This window comes from Notechis scutatus, chromosome 5, assembly GCF_049901735.1.
Source record: "Notechis scutatus isolate UNSWTSFEM ecotype Mainland chromosome 5, rNotScu1.2, whole genome shotgun sequence".
NCBI lineage: Eukaryota > Metazoa > Chordata > Lepidosauria > Squamata > Elapidae > Notechis > Notechis scutatus.
In genome coordinates, this window is record NC_142013.1 from 78,639,885 (window position 1) to 78,660,540 (window position 20,656).

General features: G+C 34.3%; 2 protein-coding genes across 7 annotated transcripts in view; one reads left to right on the forward strand and one right to left on the reverse strand.

Moving 5' to 3' along the window:
- Positions 1–20,656, forward strand: part of TUBGCP5 (tubulin gamma complex component 5) — a 379,326-nt gene that overhangs the window by 60,312 nt on the left and 298,358 nt on the right. The window lies entirely within an intron of this gene.
- Positions 1–20,656, reverse strand: part of LOC113411671 (cohesin subunit SA-2-like) — a 53,292-nt gene that overhangs the window by 25,247 nt on the left and 7,389 nt on the right. For 4 of the 6 annotated variants that reach the window (XR_015749872.1, XR_015749871.1, XR_015749873.1 and 1 more), the window contains exons 5-18: positions 20,508–20,654; positions 20,264–20,360; positions 18,423–18,499; positions 16,589–16,660; positions 15,241–15,445; positions 12,423–12,574; positions 11,359–11,432; positions 10,787–10,910; positions 9,893–9,991; positions 8,711–8,790; positions 4,846–4,953; positions 2,747–2,855; positions 1,775–1,892; positions 983–1,083 (exon numbers count right to left, since the gene is read on the reverse strand). Coding sequence is in view for 2 of the 6 variants with exons in the window: in XM_026666863.2 (XP_026522648.2) it covers positions 983–1,083; positions 1,775–1,892; positions 2,747–2,855; positions 4,846–4,953; positions 8,711–8,790; positions 9,893–9,991; positions 10,787–10,910; positions 11,359–11,432; positions 12,423–12,574; positions 15,241–15,445; positions 16,589–16,660; positions 18,423–18,499; positions 20,264–20,360; positions 20,508–20,654 (1,563 nt within the window). In the remaining 4 variants the exon portion in view is untranslated. Of the gene's footprint in view, positions 1–982; positions 1,084–1,774; positions 1,893–2,746; positions 2,856–4,845; positions 4,954–8,710; positions 8,791–9,892; positions 9,992–10,786; positions 10,911–11,358; positions 11,433–12,422; positions 12,575–15,240; positions 15,446–16,588; positions 16,661–18,357; positions 18,500–20,263; positions 20,361–20,507; positions 20,655–20,656 lie in introns of those variants that run through there. The other 2 variants (XM_026666866.2, XR_015749870.1) reach the window with 2 other exon arrangements.

The window sequence follows — 20,656 nt, forward strand, 5'->3', positions numbered from 1 at the left end:
CAGTTTCCATCACCTAGGAATCTACATTTGGTGGATCCTAAAAGATGTGCTTTATCTGCCCTGCCACCTGCCTGATGGAACACTCTTCCCCACAAAGTTAGATTAGCTCCACTCCTTTTGATAGGGTACTAGAGACTTGCTGAGATAAAGATTTTTATATTTTATAGGAGTGGTTTTTACATTGTTATTTTGTCTCACTTTTATGCACAACCTAGAGCCAGTTTTTGTGAGATGGGCTGCTACATAAATTTGATTAATAGAGAAATACTAAGGTTCTATGAGAATTAACTATGGTGTTCTTCCCTGCATTGGAAAGTCAAGGTATCACATTGGCACTCCATCCATAATTTGGTTCTATCATTGCAGACAAATGGGTTTTTGGCCAGGGATGGGATTCAAAATTTTTAACAACCGGTTCTGTGGGCATGGCTTAGGTGGTGGACGTGGCTTGGTAGTCATGTGACTGGGTGGACATGGCTTGGTGGTCATGTTATTGGCTGGGCGTGGCCAACTCAATATCACTCATATCGACGCACGCATCTCCTCGCCTGGCCTCTCATGACTGTGGGGATTCTGCAACAGTCGTAACTGTGAAAAATGGTCATAAGTCACTTTTTTCAGTGCCATTGTGACTTTAAATGGACACCCCACACAAGCAAAGTACCAGCAAAGGAGGGGAAAAAAACTCCAGAGAAGTTCCTGAGACAGGAAGTCTAGTCCTGCCAGGAATGTAATAAGGGTTAACGGAGAGGCAGTTTCTGTAAGCAACACCAGAATGTTTCCTTCCTGCCTTCCTTACAGGATTAGGCCAGTAATTTCTTCTAACAACCGGTTCTCCGAACTGCTTAGAATGTTAACAACCAGTTCTAGCGAATAGGTGTGAACTGGTAGAATCCCACCCCTGCTGTTGGCATTATTTAAGGGCAACATAAAGCAGAAAGTTTTTTCTACCAACGAAGTAAAAAAATAAAGGTCTACTGACTTTCCTGATTCCTCCCCTGCCTGTGGGAGGCCCTTCAACAGCTTGTCGAACAGTTGCTAAGATTATTTCAATGAGGGCAGTCTCCTGGACGTCACTCAGTGCTGTAAACAAAACAATGGAGAATCTATTCAGTCTCCCACAGAAAAAAGTAGAGTTCTGAGAATCCGGAAACCCACAGTAACTTTAGATATTAAACCTAGGAATGTTTTAATGTAACTAAAAGACATTCTGTAAGTCTACTTCTTTTCCTCTGTAAATTATTCTGTGTTGTCTGGTAGAACTTACCTTACATACTAAAATAAGACACAAATATCTAAGGGGATCAACGAATGCTAAAAAAAAGATCAAATAAGTAAGATAGATAAAACTAATAATCATTAATATACCCTATATGGACATACATGTTTTGTATTTCTGAGTAAGTCTTAAAGCCTTAATCTGCTTCACTACATTTTATTAAATTAAAAAACATACATACAATGGTGTCACAAATAATGGTATACAACACACTAAGTCAAACAAATCTTCTTACTGCTTTCCAGACTTCATGAACCAGTAACATGCTGCATTTTTTGCTCTGACATAAAACAGAAGTCAGATTGGCCAAACTGCTCAGCCAAATTAGAGTAGTAGAGGACTGGACTTCAGAGCACACAGCCTTTTAAACTAGTGTCTGTTTATGACAAAGATTTCCTGGTCCAGAAATTCTCATATCCAACCTGTGCTCATATCACAGATAATCTGGGTTGCTCTTTCAAACCAGAAAGTAGCAATGAAAGCACTAGCACCTACCTTTTTCATACTCTCTGGCATCCTCCAATAAGAGAGCTGTCATGCACTCCCAATCTTTCAATAAACTCATGGCCCAATCCCACAGGCTGTCTACAAGATATGTGACGTGGTTATGCAGCTAAAAAAATAAAAATAATAATCCAATAGGACAAGCTACCATTATGATCCTAGGAAGCAGTAAGGTCAAGCAGAAACCTACATGTTTTCAATCTCTCCTCAAAAATAGAAAGTTCCATGACACCAACATTTGATCTATAAACATATTTTCGCTTTAGCTCTCAGAATACTTTTTTCTATGATTGCAGCTAGTCATATTACTTTGCAGTTAAAGATGTACAACAACAGTGCTAAAAAATGCTCCTTTGGACACTTTAAACACTTATCATTTCAGGACCAGTGATTATAATACATTCAGAAAGAATTTTGCCAATGTATAAACAAGCCTAACTTTGAGCAGGTTTTAAAATAGGTCCACATTAAAATTGTAGACATTTATGTCTACATTTATGTTCAACAGGAATTTAACTTAATAACAGTAAAACAATTCATGTGACAAGTTAGTTGTCTGAATACATTACAATTTATCACATTCCTTAAAGAAAATGAACTGTCTTGGCTGTTTAGAAAATGTGTATGTTGAAACGAGTATGCTCAAAAGTTAGCCTTTCAACAGTTTCAATATATTATCTAATCAAGTGTTTATTATTAATTCAATCGTTCCTCTTCATTTTTTCAGGCACATTTCTCAGAACAAGTCATAATTCATTGTATTCTCCAAATATTCCACTATAACTACAATTATCCTAAACTAGCAATAACATACGAGACAGTACTTTCTAATACACTTTGCTTAATAGCAAATTAACCCATTTAATATTTGCCCACTCTCAAACCTTCACATTTGCCCCTTAATTGTATTAGTTGTCTTTATTCAGCTGTTTCTCCTTTGTAGTCTATGCGGGGAAATTTTACCTCACTTTCCAAGAAAAAAACTATTAGTGTTTTCAGCTGGCTAGTAATAAGTTCCTGCTTTCCATTTGTTTTGGTGAATGATTCTGTTTCAATTTCCTGGATAATCAATCTGTCAAAGAAACAAGTGGTAGATCAAAAGCAACTCCCAAATTCTGATTTACAGCAAGCAACTTCAATCAATGTTACTTCCAGTAGGTGGGTTTAAGATTGTAATCAAAACTTCCAATTTTTTTCAATCTTAAAGAAAAATATTACTCGGGATCTTAGAGATAGTCTTGAAAACATGAGAGCAATGTCATGCATGCTTTCAGTCTGCTCTCTCTACAAATTGTTCTCTTTGGTTAAGTACAAATCTTAAATATTTTATTTCATTTCCAACAGTGCAGGCTTCATATAATAGGCAAGCTTAACTATTCCAATACTGTAATGAAGCGGAATTTTGTTTTCAATGAAAAACCTTGCCTTAAAATATTTTCAATTAAATAAATGGTATAAGTTCAGCGTCATACAAACAGACTATGTTTTCTATGGCTGTGCACACTTTGAAAATGATTCAGAAGTGCTTCAAATTTGATGTGAACACCACATTTCCTTTCATCAAAAGAAGTGCTGCTTTAGTGAGAGGCAATAAATTTACTGTAGTTCAAAAAGAATCCACAACATTCAGAAAAGGTGTACAACACTTCTTTTAAATTAATATATCTACAGTCCTTTTTCTTATTATGTTACCACGAGCAATTACAAGGTCCGCCTGGGTAAACTGAATTTTCATGGCTGAAGGAAACAGGGATGTTTTACATTGGGAATCCTAGTTGTTTTATTAATTGTGGGATGTAGAAGAAATGTAGAAGAAAAAACCTTTGTGATTAATCACAAAATATAAATCTTTCACCACAAGGCAAGCAAATGTAGCCTGATGAAAAATTACACAACCAACAACCCAGATAAAGAGAGGTGGATGCAACATAGTTGGTCCTTGCAGACTTGAAGAGGCTATCCCCAAGTCATATCACATTATAGCCACGACTTCAGAAACTGACCTTGGCAAAACATTTTTCTTTCATTTTCATTACTGCATCTATTGAATGTTAATATCTAGTCTGTTGATTCTTTTGGTGAAAGATATAAAGATTTTAGTTCTGTTTTCTACTTTTGATGTAGCTATAGCTCTATTTTTCTCACATGTATACAGCATGAGGCATAAAATAGCCTTGCTATGAGTGAGGAGCATCTTTCGTACATAGAAGGAAAGAACATGTGTGTGAATTCAACACCCCTGCTTCTAATAAGACAAATCTCTCAACTTTAATTTATTTAATTAATTAATTTATATTGCCGCCTGTTCGCCCAAGGTGACTTGAGGCGGCTTACACAATGTAAAAACATATTTAAAATAAAAAATAAAAAACAATAAAAACTAACAAAAAGAATCAAATAAATTAATAAAGTACAATAGAACAAAATCTGGAAAAAATAAAAAATTACCCCCCACCCCCCCCAACTCCCATCCGGATGATAGCAGATCACACTAGCCAGGCCCACTGGCAAAACTAGGTCTTCAGTACCTTTCGGAAGAGTATTAGTGAGGAGGCCATTCTAATCTCTGGGGGAATTATATTCCAAAGAGAGGGAGCCACCACGGAGAAGGCCCTTCTTCTTGCACCAAACATGGATGTAAAAATCCACAGAATCAGGTTTACTTTAGTGCACTGCTCCTTATTCCTCCATTCTCCCTCCAGAGCAAGATATACGGATTTAACAATTTAATTGGATTAGTTTACATTGTACCAGTACCAAGGCAAGTGCTAAAGAAAATATTATACATAAAACACCACTAAAATTGGTTGGATGAATGGATATTGAAACATTTCATTTTATTAGAGAACCACTGATATGATTCTTGCATTAGTTCATAAATGTATTTACAGAAACAGGTATCTATCTCATTACGAAAAGATTAATGATAAGAATCTGTTAGAATAGAATAGAATTATTCAATAAGGAAAAAGCCATAGCACTTTGCTTAAAGACAACCTGAAGGTAATTTTGAAATTCCTCAGAAATGTCTCTCAGACAAATTTAATAAATAAATAAAATACCTTTTGTAAAGTAATTCCCCAGCTGCTACTGCCAATGGTCGATGGGTGCTATAAACAAACTGATACAAGTTTTCACAGTCTTCAGATGATAAGGCATCATCACAGTTCCTGTATGTTAAACATTGTTTGACAAAGTATATGATGTTTGCTATTCTGACAGCATCATATGCATGTTTTCTCAGAAGCACGTCACAATATATTGAATAGGGTTTAGCAATGGGTAAATTCATGCAGAAGTGCAGCCTAAAACTACAACAATTAATAATTTTCTCTGCCTCTTATTTTATCCACTTAATTGCAAAATAAGCTATGTCATATAATTAAAAGTGTATATTAATTTAATGACCTTCTTCCCTGTGATTTTATTTAACAAGCACTGAAAATCAGGTACTATCATATATTTGATGCTTGTATCTTTGTGTTGTAAGAATGTAAACATTTGGTCACACTATTGTAAATACTGAAGTTGAAAGATGGATAGGCCTTTTGAGAATGGTCATTACTGGCTTGTTTACTAGGAGACAAGGCAGCTTGAAAAATAATGCAAGTTAATAATTATTTGGTCCAACAATTTCAGAAAGTTGTGAATCTTTTCTTTTTCTTTTTCATCTTTTCTCTTTTTTTTGAGAAAACACTTTACATTAGGAGCCTCCAAACTTGGCAACTTTAAGACTTGTGAACTTCAACTTCCAGAAATCTGGCTGGGAAAATTTGGGAGTTGAAGTCCACAAGTCTTAAAGTTGCCAAGTTTGGAGACCCCTGCTTTACATAAATGTTCTAGGAAAGTCATGATTTAATCCAAAAAAGAAGCAAGAAATGTTCAAAAGATAAGAACAAAGAGACAAAATATACATCTTGGAAGAGAAATGAGACTCACAAGGCTGAAGCATCATTTATGATTTTTCAAAAGGGCTGTAAAACAGGGAAAGTGATTTCTTCCTCTAAAATAAGAATATTTGAAATTTCACATGATTTCTCCTATTATATCTACATATAAGGAATCAGATTTAAAATAGATACTCATTGTCTATTTATTGTCTGTTCATTTCTAAAACAGTTTGTCAAAAATTGGAACTGCTATTGAGATATTCAAAAACAGGGTTTACACTAGTAAAGTACAAATATTTCACTACCACTAAAATGACAAAATCATGTTAAATTCTAGATCTGACTGGAACATGAATAAACTTGTGTATAATAGCAAGAGAAGTACCTGGGAATTGAATATTTTCCATAAAAATATTTAAATATAAAATATAAAGAAAAATAGATATAAACCAAATTTATAGCCTCAATCTCAGAATTTTCTGAAAGATACAGCTGCCAGACACCAATAATTGCAGCTCAAAGTTTTAGGTCTTTTTTCTATCACCAATGCAAAATCTCATGATCAGAATATGAATGCAAAAAAATCCTACTTTATGAAAGCAAATATCCTCTGGTGAGCCATTATGCTTTCAAAGTAAACATTAAAAATATCTTATTAAAAAATCATCCTTCTAAAATTTGGGTTCCCTTGATCTTTTGACTTATATCTCCTATACCTTAGTCAGTGCTAAGCCAGCCATAATCATGGCTCATGAATGTAGAGAAAAATCATTTTGCCATATACACAAATAAAGCAAAGCCAGCTCTATGCCCTTAACAAGTTAACAACTATAGAAAAATAACAAAAAATATTATGTCATTTAGTAGGCAAACACTTACTCTGAAGACATGTTCATAGAAGGACATCTCATTTTTCAAAATATACTATTACTTCCTCCAGACACTTGAGAGGAATTAAATGCACATTAAAACGCATTTGGCCAAAAATTACCAATATTACTTGTATTATCTGCTGCTAGAAGAAATAGCACTTATCCATCAACACCATTTTAATGATTTTTTAATGATTTTTAACATCAATTATGTTAGTTTAACAACTTCCTATAGAAATTAATTCCACAAGTTAATATGGTTTAAGAAGTAGTAATCCCAGTTGAAGGGAAGGTAAGGTGGGAGGGAGGGAGGGAGCAAGCAAGCTTTCTGGGAGACTGTGAAAACTTGTTTTTGCCCCCAAAGGGGAGGCAGTAAGGGTTTTAAATTTTTATATTGTTATTTAATTTTCAATTGTTAGATGCCAAGTGTTATTTTATTTAATATACATGGTCATATAAATCTTTTAAATAAATAAATAAACCCCAGGAAAAGTTTTGTTCATAGACACATATGTGCAAATTGCTTGAGAAGACTCTCAAGGCTGATATATCAAATCTTGGGAATGATGAATGATACAAACAAGAAGCAACAGTACATGATTAAAGCATCAATTCAAATCATTCACACGGGTCTACTGGAAGTGAGTCTTTGCTTAACGATCACTTGTTGAGTAACTATTTGAACTAACAAGAGCACTGAGCCAGTGGTACTTACTGTAATGATCCTCATACTACATGGATCACAGTGTTCCCATGGCCCTATGACTGTGATCCAGCAAAGACATACTTAAAGCTCATGTGATCATCATTGTTATTTTCTTTGCCAGCTTCTTACAAGCAAAGTCAACAGGAAAGATGGCAGGAGGTTGAAATTGCCCTCATTTAATGACCTGCCATGATGCACTTGATGACAGTAACTGGAAGTACCATCACTAAGCAGCATGGCCATGGGATGTCACACTTTACAACCGCATTGTTCACGAAAGAAATACTGATCCCTATTACTATTGTTCAGTGAGGACTACCTGTACTTAGTTTCAGGCTGCAGCCCTCTACGTACTTGTCCAGAGGTAAATATTTTTAATTTGAACAAGGTTTACGTGACCTGATAGACCCGAGATTTATTTCTAGGCAGGACATTAGCTAATCACTGTTTAAATGAACAACAGAACAAATGCAAAGACAAAAGTGCTCAGCAGCTGCAGAGCCAATGCAATATTTGTCAATTCAGAAATTGAACAAGCATAACATTAATGGATACAACAACACTGTATGATAACAAAAGCACATTACTCCTCCTAGTACAGGATCGACATGAGTACAATGATAAGTGTAATGTATTTTGTTCTAGTTTCTAACTGCTAGAAATTAATGTCATCTACAGATGACATAATGCTGCCGTTTTCAAGGGTCCTCTGTCTCCAGTAGAAATTGCCAGTACAATGCTATCCACGTCTCAACCGCAAAGCAGAAAAAAGAATAATTGTGACAAGAAACCAATATTATTCATTACTATATTTCTAAAAGTGCTCTATTTTATGTTAATATTTGACCAAGCAAAATAGGAATCAAACTCAGAAACCACCAAGTATTATTTAAAGAAATTAAAACACAACTTGATCATATTCAATTATGATCTATGGAAAAATCAATACAGTCATGTAGTAAATTCAGATAGTCCCACCCTGAGGTTTAAAGCAGCACTATATACTTCAGGTACTTTTGGTGTAGTGACATATTCACACAGCTAAATACAGAATAAAACAGAAGTACACAGATGATGTTTCAAAACCCTGTTGTGAAGAATCACTACAGACTAAAAGCAACTTGTCTATTCAACTTATCTAGTTGAAATTTAAGAGTAACAAAAGCAAGTTAGAGTAGTAAACATAAATAAATTGCAAAAAACCTGTGTGCATTTTTTTAAAAAAGTATTTGTCTGCAAGGCATAATACTTAATAATGTATTTGCAGGGAACAGTTGTAATTCATTGGGTTATTCCATTAGGGTTCATATTCTGAGCAAATCTAAATTATGCAGTAAAACTTTACAATGATCTAAGGTCAACTGCATATTTGGCATGCTAATGAGGATTTAACCAGTTACAAAATTGCATCTTACACTGATTAAATATCATATCATATTTAAGTGAAAAAGTTATTTACTGTGACATAACCATCAAGAGTTTCATGGCTTGAACTGTTACTTCATGGTCCCTATCCAGAGCCATGGACACAATTCGATCCTGAGTAGATATAAAGCAACAAGAGAGAGAGATTGAATACTTTATATTCAAATAGCTTTTTGCTACAGAAATGTATCCTTTTGACACAATGCTTTCCCAAAGAACTGCTCCTTCAATTTTACTAAACTACGACAAAAGATCACGGTTCGGGGTTTCAAAAGAACCATACATAGCAAAATAATTCATTGCTAAGTCTGGAAAATGTCTGGGGGAAAAAAACTTATGTTGTGTGGAGCAAAAAAACAACCACCCGCAACTGTTCTTTTATTTTTTTTAGCTTGAATGATGTTTAGAATTTGCAATGGATGGTTTGTAGCACCCCCTACAGGCCTGGAATATTTGGAGTCCTGGTTCAAAATGGACACAAATCTTAAGCTATTGATTCCAAATGTTAGGTGAAACATATTCCTGTAGAAATGATTGAAGAGATATTGGTTGTAATAATTGGAATCAGTTACAACAAAATTTGACAATTCTCCTTAATTAGTTTTATAAAACATGACTTGCATAAATAGTTTATTTCCAGATGAAATTCCAGAACAATTTAATAACTGATTTTGAATTAACTGTAATTTGTTTTCTTTTTTTTACTACATGAATCATATCACAAAAAGGTTGAATGAGAAAAGTTACCAAATGTGTACCTTCAAAGGACAAAAGTTAATGTACAGGAACCTAATATATTAAACTATTAATTGGCTCTGTCAAATGGGGTGGGGGGGGGCGAAGAGTGTTTGGCAACCCTGGGGATGGGTTGATGTTCTCTCCATTTTTTAAACTGCCCGCTTACATTTTGATTCTGTTTTTAACTTTATTCTGATTATGCTTTTATATTCTGACAAGTTTTTATTGTAAGCCACTCAGAGTCATAAGCTAGGTGGCAGAGAAATGTAATAAAAATAGGCTTATGTATTATTAAACATCCAAGCCCTAAAACATGTGTTCGTGCATTGGAAAAAAAAATCATACTGAACACTCGCCATGAAAGGATTTGTGTTTTTTTAATTTCCCTCCCAAATTAGTGAGTCTAGTCTGGTTCTAAAAACAATCACTCCTAAAATATCAACAATTTCATATTGGGAAATGCTGATTTTTAACTTACCTTGAACCTACTAGTGAATAGATCCATTTTACAAACAACCTCTTTTTGACTGTATATTCCCTGAAGCGCCTGAAGACACTTCAGCCGTACTTCCGGATGCTATAAGGAAAAGAAAAACGGAGTGGGAATTACAAACACGGGTGAAATTATACAGATATCAACATTACACAGTAGGCAATGTCCTGACTCATTCCTCAGGTGCCAATATTTTGATAGCAAAACCTGTCCACACCAAAGAGAAAATATTTCAGCATACTTGCCTATGATTCTTTGCCTATAATGGAGGTAGTTTGGAACAAATTGAGATATGTGTATTTTTCTGGGTAGTTTTTTATACACGCACATGTATGGGAGATATTATCTTAATCAAGATTTATATAAGTGTCATATATTTGGGATATCAGGGACACTTGGCTTTGGATTCTCAACTTTTGGGGGGGCATTTGCAGTATTGGCCTATATTCTTCCTTGTACTTGATTTCTTGGACATGCAATCTATCTCAAGAGTAAGCTATGGAAGTGTATAAAATATTCTGAATTTGGAACACTTTGAATTTGAAATAGACTATTCTAACCTCACAATGCCCTACTGATTTTAGCAGCAGTGCTCCAACCTAAAACCTATTGTCAATCTTGTAATAAAACTAGACAATTCCTTCAGCAGCAGTTTTGATTTAAATTTATATTAAATCAAATTATTTATTTTCTATTTGGTTTTCTAAACTGGAAAAAGGAAAAATCAGAATAACATTAAGTGTGTTGTCTTTAGCCCTATTCTTCAATTTTAGTTTTGTTGTTCAATAGAAGATTATCATGTAAGCATGTATGAACAAAAACACTAACTTAATCTTTGAAAAAGGAGATTGATATTTTTTTTTCAGTAAAAGAACTCACTTTATCATACAGCATCCATCCAAGATATTTCAAGTAACTATCATTTAGGAATGTATCAGGATAAATTCTCATCCAGTTGCCCATTTCTTCAATGCAAATAGCCCGGATTTCTGGAATGATGTCACTTTAAAAAAAATGAAAAAAAATTATTTGTGATCTTCCCTGAGCTGTTTAATACATTCTTACATATTCTATACTTGGTATCATCTGCTATAAAGAATATTTATTAAAAGGACACTATAAAATTGTATGAAGTGCTCTGAATATTATTGATCAAAGCAGTCAAATATGCAGACACTATAATCTTGTTCAGGCACTGTATTTCAATATAATAACTCAGGTCGGCAGAAGATTCTTTTTACCAAATCTCTCAACTGCATAAGGATCAGGTGAATGAATGCAAGCGGAAATCAGGTGCCATGTGATGTCTTGTACCTCTTAATACAATTTATCCTAATGCTTGAATATTGTTAATTTTATATTGCAACTTCAAATGATTACATGCAAATAAGCCTCTCAGACAATCTATTCTTAATAAATTGGACTCTTTGGAAACACATAAACATTCTTACCGATAACGTGGCAAAAAGGTCCCTTTGAAAATTGCATTCATCATATTTTCTACTTCCAAAGATTTTTGTTCATACTGAAATGAGAAAAATTGAGGGTTTTTTTCCCACATAGGAAAGGCTTTAATCCAGTGATATTTTTTTCCAGGCCACACTTTCACTTCAGAGGATTTTATCACTGGCTACACTCCGAAAATGTAGATGTATCAGGATAAAAAAATGAAGTTTGAGTTCATTGTAATTACATTAAATTAGTCCATTAAATGTTTTTTAAGTTATTCACATTTACATTAAATGTACATTAAATTAATGTAAAATTATATTAAATTAAAGCTTTACTGGTTTTTCACATCTTCATTTTCTGTCAACTTAAAAGCTACCATTTCGCAGAATCTAATGAGGATTGTGAAAGCTATGTTTAAAGCAGATACCCTCTTAGGGCGATTTTCTTTCTCCTTCCATTCTCTTGTGATCCCCACCTGCTGGACTATGTTGCTGATACCAACAGAGCAGGCATACAGTAATCTGAATATAATGGACAATTTCCATCAACATCACGCTAGCTGAGGATAACAGGAATTTACTCCAACACACCTCCTAAACCTAGAGGTTACCAGGCCAAGAAAAATTGCAATAGACTTGGTTAGAAAAGCAGTATATAAAAAAAATCAGGAAACTGAAGACGTTCTTATAGTTATCGTGTTGTTCAGTATTTCCTCCCTGGACAATTATCTATAGCAGACAGCAAACTCAATTTCTTTTTCCTCTTGCCATTTCATGGAAAAGGGGAAAAGATCACAAATTCTCCCAGTAGATATTAATTTCAGATATAATGTCTCAGTGCCGTATAGATCTTAACACCTGCATCCCTAACCATTTTCCAGCTCTTATAGCATTACATGAGAGCATAATTCTCCAATAAACGGCAGCTTTTGTAACCAGGGATAGCTATGCTATGCAAATCCCAATCAGATGCTTAAATGCTAATGATACTGAATGGCAAATTTAATAACATTGTCTCAGGTTCATAAGTGCTATTGCTATCTCCCCTTGAAACATTGCCCCACCTCTCTCTTTTTTCTCTCAAGCTGGTCCAGTCTAGAATTGATTTTCTTTCCCACGATCCTCTTCTTTTCCACCTCATATAATCTTTCCAAATTATCTTTACTTACTTCGAGGTTTATATTTAGATTTACAAGTGCTGTAAGAAGCTTCAAAGCTGGAAACAAAAACAAATACAATACCAAAATAAAGTCTAGAATCTTAACATTATGAATTTAGAAATCTACAATAAAGAAAAAGGAAAGCTCAGGAATAACTTACTTTAGCTGTGAGCGCCAGAGATGTGATTATAGTTTACGCCTATCACTGAATTATTTTTTTCAACAGAAGTTTGACACTACTTTTTCAGCTGCAAAAAAACCTTACAGGTGTATGTGCATATGCATCTGTGTATCAAATTGTTTAAGAACTTGTCACTAAGTATCAAACCCATAAAATTCTAGCAAAAAAACAACAACACTAGCCTCCCAAAAAAATGTTTTTTTCTGCCTTAAGCCAGTGTTGACACCTGGAGATTGCCTAGATTAGTCTCTGCAGTTTTCTTGGCAAGGTTTTTCAAGTTTGCCATTGCCTCCTTTCCTCGGGCTGAGAGACAGTGACTGGCACAGGTCACCAATTTGTGTTTGTGCATAAGGTGGGACTACAACTCGGGGAGGGGGCTGTCTCCTACTTTTTTCCTTTATACTGCCTTAGCCAGTATTCTAAAGTCCAAAAGTTAGGAAACTAATATTTTCTTATCAAATATCTAAAAAAATTTATAATTATTATTATATTATTGTTTAATAATAAATTTAATGCTACAGCAAAGCATGTCATAAAAAATTATTAGAATCTATTTTCCCCTAGTTATATTTATAGCATATAAGAGCTCATTATTTTAGAAATTATTACAATAAATAATCATTATTACATTATTATATACTGTACATGTTATTATTTTTATCACTTCTGAGCAAATTTTGTTTTGCATTAATTTTTGGTAATATGCATGAATGCGTGAAGGGGGCGTGCGCGCTCACATTTTTGGCAAACTGGTTGTTAAAGAATGTGCCGCCCACCTCTGATCTGATCTGTACCTATTTTGATAATTAATGCATAACCATAAACACCAAAGTAATGTTTATTTTAATAAAATTAAAAACATAAAAAATTAAATTGTAATCCATGTTTTAAAAAATGTCTGTATTCGGTTGAGCTGTCATTCCCACAGCAGGACATAACTAGTCGTTCTATTCACAAGCTATTCTATTCACTACTCTATTCTATTCAATAGTCCGTAACCATTTTTTCCACCCCTCAATTTGGGCGGATTGCCAAACTCTTTCCAAGATAAGCCTGGCTGCAATTAACGTAACAATCACAATACATTCTCCTGCAATCTATATTCAATAGGTCCCCATCATCATGCTGGTTATTGTAACTTTAAGACTATTATTAATTTAATATATATTTATTTTGAATGCCTTTTTTTATAGTTTTCAGTAGTTTCAGAACAAATTTTCCATCATCTTAGACTTGCATCATTTCTGGCTACACCTTCAGCTTTTTTTTTTTTTCTTATATACCATTCAGCTTTATCTATAGAGTATGAAAATAATCAGTCAGCCTAAGGACCACAACAGGCTGTTAGCAAATCCATCAGCCTTCTTTAATATGGAAGGACTGGAAAGTACCTCCTAATTAAGTGTTTGGGTTAGTATATCTTCTAAAAATTTCTCTTCTAGAGGATGCATTCATGACACATGAAGCTGAGGCCCATAGCTGGAGCCACCGGTCTCAACTTTATTCTTTCTGAAATAAAACACACAGGCATAAACCCTTTAAAGGTGCCAAGAGAAATTACACACTGGTTGGAATAATACCCGAAATATGCAATTCAAATCTCCAGAAACTGGGATGTGAAGCATTCCAACTGGCCACATTCTCTAGCTCTGAATTTTTGGAAATCCATTCTGAGATTTCAGGATCAAAAATGGCAATGAGTCCCATTCAGGCCTAAACCTGAGGTTAACTAGTGTTTTTAGGTAGTATGAGATCTTCCATTAGTCTGAAGGCTATTTGAGAAAAAGAAAAACCAGAATGAGTTCAGGTGTGAAGCCTGAAGATATGGCTTTCTTACTATAAACTCGAAGACAAATAATGGTTGAAAGAGCAAGTATAAACATTTCCATGTCACAATGAATTTTTTGAAATCTGTATTTCTACTTCAGCTATTTGTCTAGACAGCACCTGTCCAGTAACGTTATCAGTAACGTTGTCAATCATGTATCATTAAGTAGTTTCTCCAATCCATAAACAAATGGAATTCAACAGGATCGTTCCTCTATAATAGCAAATAATATATGGGAGACTACCCCAGTGTTTGAATCAATGGATAACCACTAGCAAACAGATTGTTTTGAATAGGCTAGCAGTTTCCCACACTTCCAATATTAAAAGGCACAACATTTTCCCCATATTCAATGGTAGCTGTGCAGAAAGTCAGCAAATTACAAATTTTAGGAAAAAAATGGTTAAAAGAGTTAAATAATTTCCCATACCTTCCATAACTCAAAGATGATAACATTTTCCATATTAGCACTACATTCCTTAGTTTTTGAATTGCATAAAGTTCATAAAGAAAAGCACATTTACAAAATGCTACAATGCTTCTGTTAAAGGGTCACCTGATGAATTCTTTTCAGACTGCTATGTATCTGCCACCAGAGGGTTTTTTTTAAAAAAAAATCTTATTTTACCAGCAATCCTTATGCTTTGACCATTTCAACAGAGCAGGGTATCAAATTTCAACTACTAAATAGTAATATATACTGTTGTCCATACCTGCCAATGTACTGGTATGCCTGAATGCTCTGACCATGGAATCTGCCAAACCCGTAAGGAGAGAGATGATTGTATCCATCAAATAGCTGTCATACAAAATGCTGCACTGACATTGTTGGACTAGTACTGCAGTGAATTCACAAAAATTAGTTCTGAACTTCTTCCAATAGGACCCTGGTTTGATGAGTGGATAATCTTCATTGCCCTGCAAGAGATGTAAAAATATACTATGATCTGAGAACATTTGATATAAAGCTGTTTCACTGTGATGGGACAGAATCCAAGGCATCCAGGAATAGTGCAGAGGACAATGCTTTGACATGAAAGTTCACACAGGGCTTTGACATCTGGAATCACATGTGAAAGCAATTGTATTCAGTCTGATGGGGCTAAAACTTTATAGGCATTGAATTTTAGATGATTCTTCTAGTTGGACTTTCTAAAGGTCTCTAATGACATGCAAAATTATCACTGCGCATAGCATACAATTCTTTCTTGAAATGACAGTGGTAGTCAAAGTCAGTGTAAGCCATGACTATAATGTAAGACCCAGCTCTGTCAATCAGTTCAAGCTTTCCAACCAATACTCTGCAGTAAAGATCTGCTTATACTTCACAATTTGGCTCCTTAGCTTCATTTAGTAGAAGTTTCACACTCATGCCTAGATGAGTTTATATGATTAAGCTTAAACTGCAGATGAGAAAGAAGTCATACAAACAATTGACTTCTCATTGCCAATTTTATATCATGAGATTTATACCTCTACAGCAACTGGGTATGCCCCACATCCTTGGGAACAGTAGTCTATTTTCTATTATACTATCCACTTTATTAGAGAGAAAGTTGCTGTTATCTGTGTTAGAGGGTGCCTTCAATCCTCACAATTAGCTCTGAGTAGGCTAACTTCAGCTCCAGCATTTCATAGCTTTCCTACCCTTCCAAACTGTGAGAATATGAGGTGGAATGAACAGTACAAGGTAAAATTAAAGAAGTCGGCATGTATTTTTCTTGATTTTGTTAACAACTGACCACATGTTGCCAGCATACATAAAAAATAATTGCATTTGGTTCAAGGGAGCATTAAGCAACATAATTCTTTTCAGTTAATGGACAAACATAAAGGATATCATTCATGATAATTACATTTAGAAATACATGATAAAAACTGACTAATTCCTACTGGTATTTTAGAAAATGCAAACCTTATATATTGAAAGATCCTAGAATCTTGTGAAAGTTTGCAGCAATCTTGGTTACTGCAACTACATGTATTGCACACAGTCCAAGAACCTTACTGGGTATCCTTACATAAATAAAGGGTTGAGTATATATTAAATAACTACTTTACCATGTCCACTGGCCAAGTAACAGTCAAAATCCAGGGATAAGCCAAAAATCTTTTATATTGCAATCCTGTTTCCTATAATACATAAAGGCAAAACAAAACTTAAGCAGTGATGTTTAACAACATCAATGTTCTCATAACAATTAAATACAATTATAAACATCCATAGCTGAGTTCAAACAGTTTTTGTGCATGTTGACATTTCTATATAAATAAGGTTTTCTCTATTATCTCCAAGGTATTGGCAAAACCCTACATATATCTTCATTTTTCATCAGTGAAGCTGCCATCAATACTTAAGTCAATGAAGAAGCACACATAGTGAGCTGTTATATAAAAAACATTCAGAAACATTGAACATTAGCTTTAAATATCTTAGCATTCTGAGTAGAACTTGAAAGTTAAGATAATCACGAACTTACAAATCCTTACATGATTTGAAAATCATGCCCACCATAAACATAAAAATTATAGCTGGCCATATGTAGTCCAAGATAGTCAGATAAACTACAATGATCCTTCCAACATATTACCAATTTCTCTGTGTTTTTCCTTTGTTATTACCATTCTCTCCCTTTACTCTCCCCCCAGTATTCTCAAATTTCATGCTGCCTTCAACAATACATGCCAATCAATTCCTGCCTCCAGATCTCCAAATTTATCAGTGCTCTCCAACACACACCCTAACCTTACCAGTCTCCTGTAACGGTATCCCCTAACCTCCCATCTATTTTTTAATTTGATCTATATTCTGACTTTCTGTTCCAGATAGGACTAAGGCAGCTAACAACCACAGAGAGATATAGACAGACATATGTATGATAGATAGATAGATAGATAGATAGATAGATAGATAGACAGACACACACACACACACACACACACGCAGTGATACACATACCAGGTTAACAGATTAACATTAATAAAAGAAAGTTTAAAAACTTAATACTTAAAGGTCTATTAAAAGAGAAAAATGTTTATGTATTTCCTAAACCCTAAGATGTGGGGACAAGAGGACCCAGTAGTACCTAAGAAAAAAGGTAACCAGAGCATGGATAAGCTTTGCCAAATCTGAACAGCTCAAGAAAGGGCTAGCCAGCACACTTCATTAATTGTGCAAAGGTGCTTTTATCTTAGTTCTCAGCTGCAAATCCAGAAAGCTGAGGATCAAGTAACACTCAAGGATTTTGCAGTATCTTCTATCCAACAATTTATTATGCATGTCTTATATGTATGCTTGCATGGAAAAGTATAAATAGCCCTAGTCGAACAATATGGTTCAGTGAATTCCTAAATGATATAATTCCCAGATGATGAAAAGTTAACCACCATATTATCTGCAAATCTGAATGTTTGCTTACAATTTATGTGAAGGCACAGCCTCAAAATAAGTTTACTCAGAAGCATACAATATGACTAAGGTGCCTAAACCTTTGTATGTTAATGTGTATCGTGCCCTTTTTTGAAGCAAATCAAAAGAGGTATAGTACATAGAGCTTCCCTGATCAATTTTTCCCACCACAGCCCTGTGGCTAACTGGTTCGAAATTATTGAGTGAGCTTCCATGACAGAGGGTGGAATCTGGATTTCTCAGACTCATTTCAACAGGTAAACTACAGTGTGCCTGTCAATTGATTTTACAAAGTTGTTATTTTTATTTATTCTGCTATAGAAGTCTTACCTAAAAGTATTTAAAAATAAAAGCTATGTAGTAAATTAAATTACAGATTAAAATAACTCTCAACAGTTTTGGACTATAGCTTTCTACATGCCTCTTCCATGTGTCCCTCAAACCAATGAAGCTGTGCTCTCCTGCCTTAGGAAAGGAAGGACCTACTTCATCGAATTTCTCTGTCATTTTATGCATCACTTCACAGTTCTGTAAACTTTGGAACATCTCTGCAGTAACCATTCCTATGGAAACAATAATAGGAAATTTAAATGAGCCTTTAATGTATTGCAGTAGTATGCACATAAACTTTATTTTAAAACAATAATGAAGTCACAGTGCCAGAGATTCAAAAGTCAACAAAAAATTAGCATCCAGCATAATAGGATGCTAATATTCTGCACCTTTGTACCATGCTGCCTTTTATTTAATTATTAGATTTAATTACAATTGTATTCACATCTATGAATAATTCAGTGGAATGCACATCCAGGTGAAACATGCACAGGATTGATAACCCTTGGTACAATATTCATAAGCATATCTCAGATATGCTTAGTATCTCAGAATTTCCAATGTTTTCAACATTCATCATTAGTATTCCAGATTTTGCTTATAATACAAGGTCACCAATAAAACATAGCTGGATAACTTGTTTTTATTGCAGACAAGATAGAAGCCATATAGGTGCAAAAGAGCTGCATATTACAAAACCCAGTGCCAGAGATTCAAAAGATTCAAAGACAATGTCCTAGACTTGTTTGCTCCAGGGTATAAATTCCGTAGCTCTTCCACATTTTTAAGTCAATAGAAATTTGGCAACTCCCTCTGGGAAGCCTTGAAAAAAAATGCTTTTCAACATACAAGCGCTAATTGAAAACTTGGATAAAAGGTTTGATGAATTAACAAGTTTTAAATCAACCCAAAGATGGCACTCGGATGTAAGTAACAGCAGTTAAATCAGACTTATAATCAGATGGATTGGAATCTAATTTTCTGCTGGCAGATTTGAATTTTGGAGCCTGGTTTGAGAATTGCAGGCTTGTTGAAGAAGGCTGAAAGGGGCATGAGTTCAAAAGATTTAGAGATGGAAGAATTGATGAGTGATGAACAGGACTTTCTTAAGAAAATTGGTGGAGATTAGAGAATGGATTTATTATATCCAATCAGAAAACAATTGCCAAGAGATGTGTATTTCAACTTGTAGGAAGGTTCTTTAAACAACAAATGCTATGGAGATATTTACAACAGATATTTATGACTTTGGGGAATGAGATGCAATTGTTGGGAAAGATCCCAGTTAAAAATTTAAGGAAAAGTTTTATCATTAAGGATGATAAATAACATTTAATCCTGGTCTTATCAGAGATAATGATTGCGGTGGTTCATGGTAGACTAGAAGCCATTGTGGACTTTCTAGAGTTAAACACAATAGATTTGTTAAGGGGACTTTATAATGTAATTTTGTTGTTGAGTTTACCTGTTAACTGTTTTTTTTAATATAGTAGATATATGCCAGATCAAATTAGCTGGGTAAACAGAGTTGTAGAAGTTCATAATATTGTGGGCTTGTTTCACAAGGGTGAAAACTATTATTGCTGAAATATATTTATCAGTATTCAACTAGGGGCGACATTCTATGTGTTTGTGTTGGGTTTATTTATGAACATTTTCCATTTTTTTTGTTTTGTTCTTGTGTTTTTTTCCTTTTATTTGGAGTTTGTATTTTAACTTTGTGAACAAAAAATAAGAAATTCAGTAAAAAAAATAGAAATATTGAATTTTCCTTCCCAACTTTGAGATTAGGAAACATTTGCTCATGTATGTATACAATAGTAGTTCTTCTAATCTAAGAATTGATGCTTCCCATTTTTGCAAGTTTCTGTCCACCCTTATATCTACTGGAGTAATCATCAACAAATGTAATCTTGCATTGTAAGAATTGAATGTATAATGAAAATATATTTTAATCATTGTCTCTCGTTGTAATGTAGAAAAAGGATTTTTACCTTGACAGCCTGAACACTGAATGAAGAAGTTAATGAGATCCAGAAGTGCTACATCTCTATCTTTTTTATAGGCTTCAATCCAGTCATCTACCACAGACTGAACAAGATTGCAAAAAAAAACACCATATTAAAAACTGAAAATGGCATATCTCAACAGTGAAATAAAAGAGAGCAAAGCAACAAGGTTTTCATAAACAGTTTAATTTATAGATGACCAGTCAATCCAGAAAATATGTAGGTGTACCTGCATAGCTCTTTTCCCCATACTGACCACCTCAAACAACGTAACAGCTTCAGTCACTTCTCCATTTTGCAGCTGCCTTGACCGTCTACTCCTGGAAGAGTTTCTTCTTCTGTTTTCACATTGTTCTCTGACTTTTCTTTTCCCTTTCT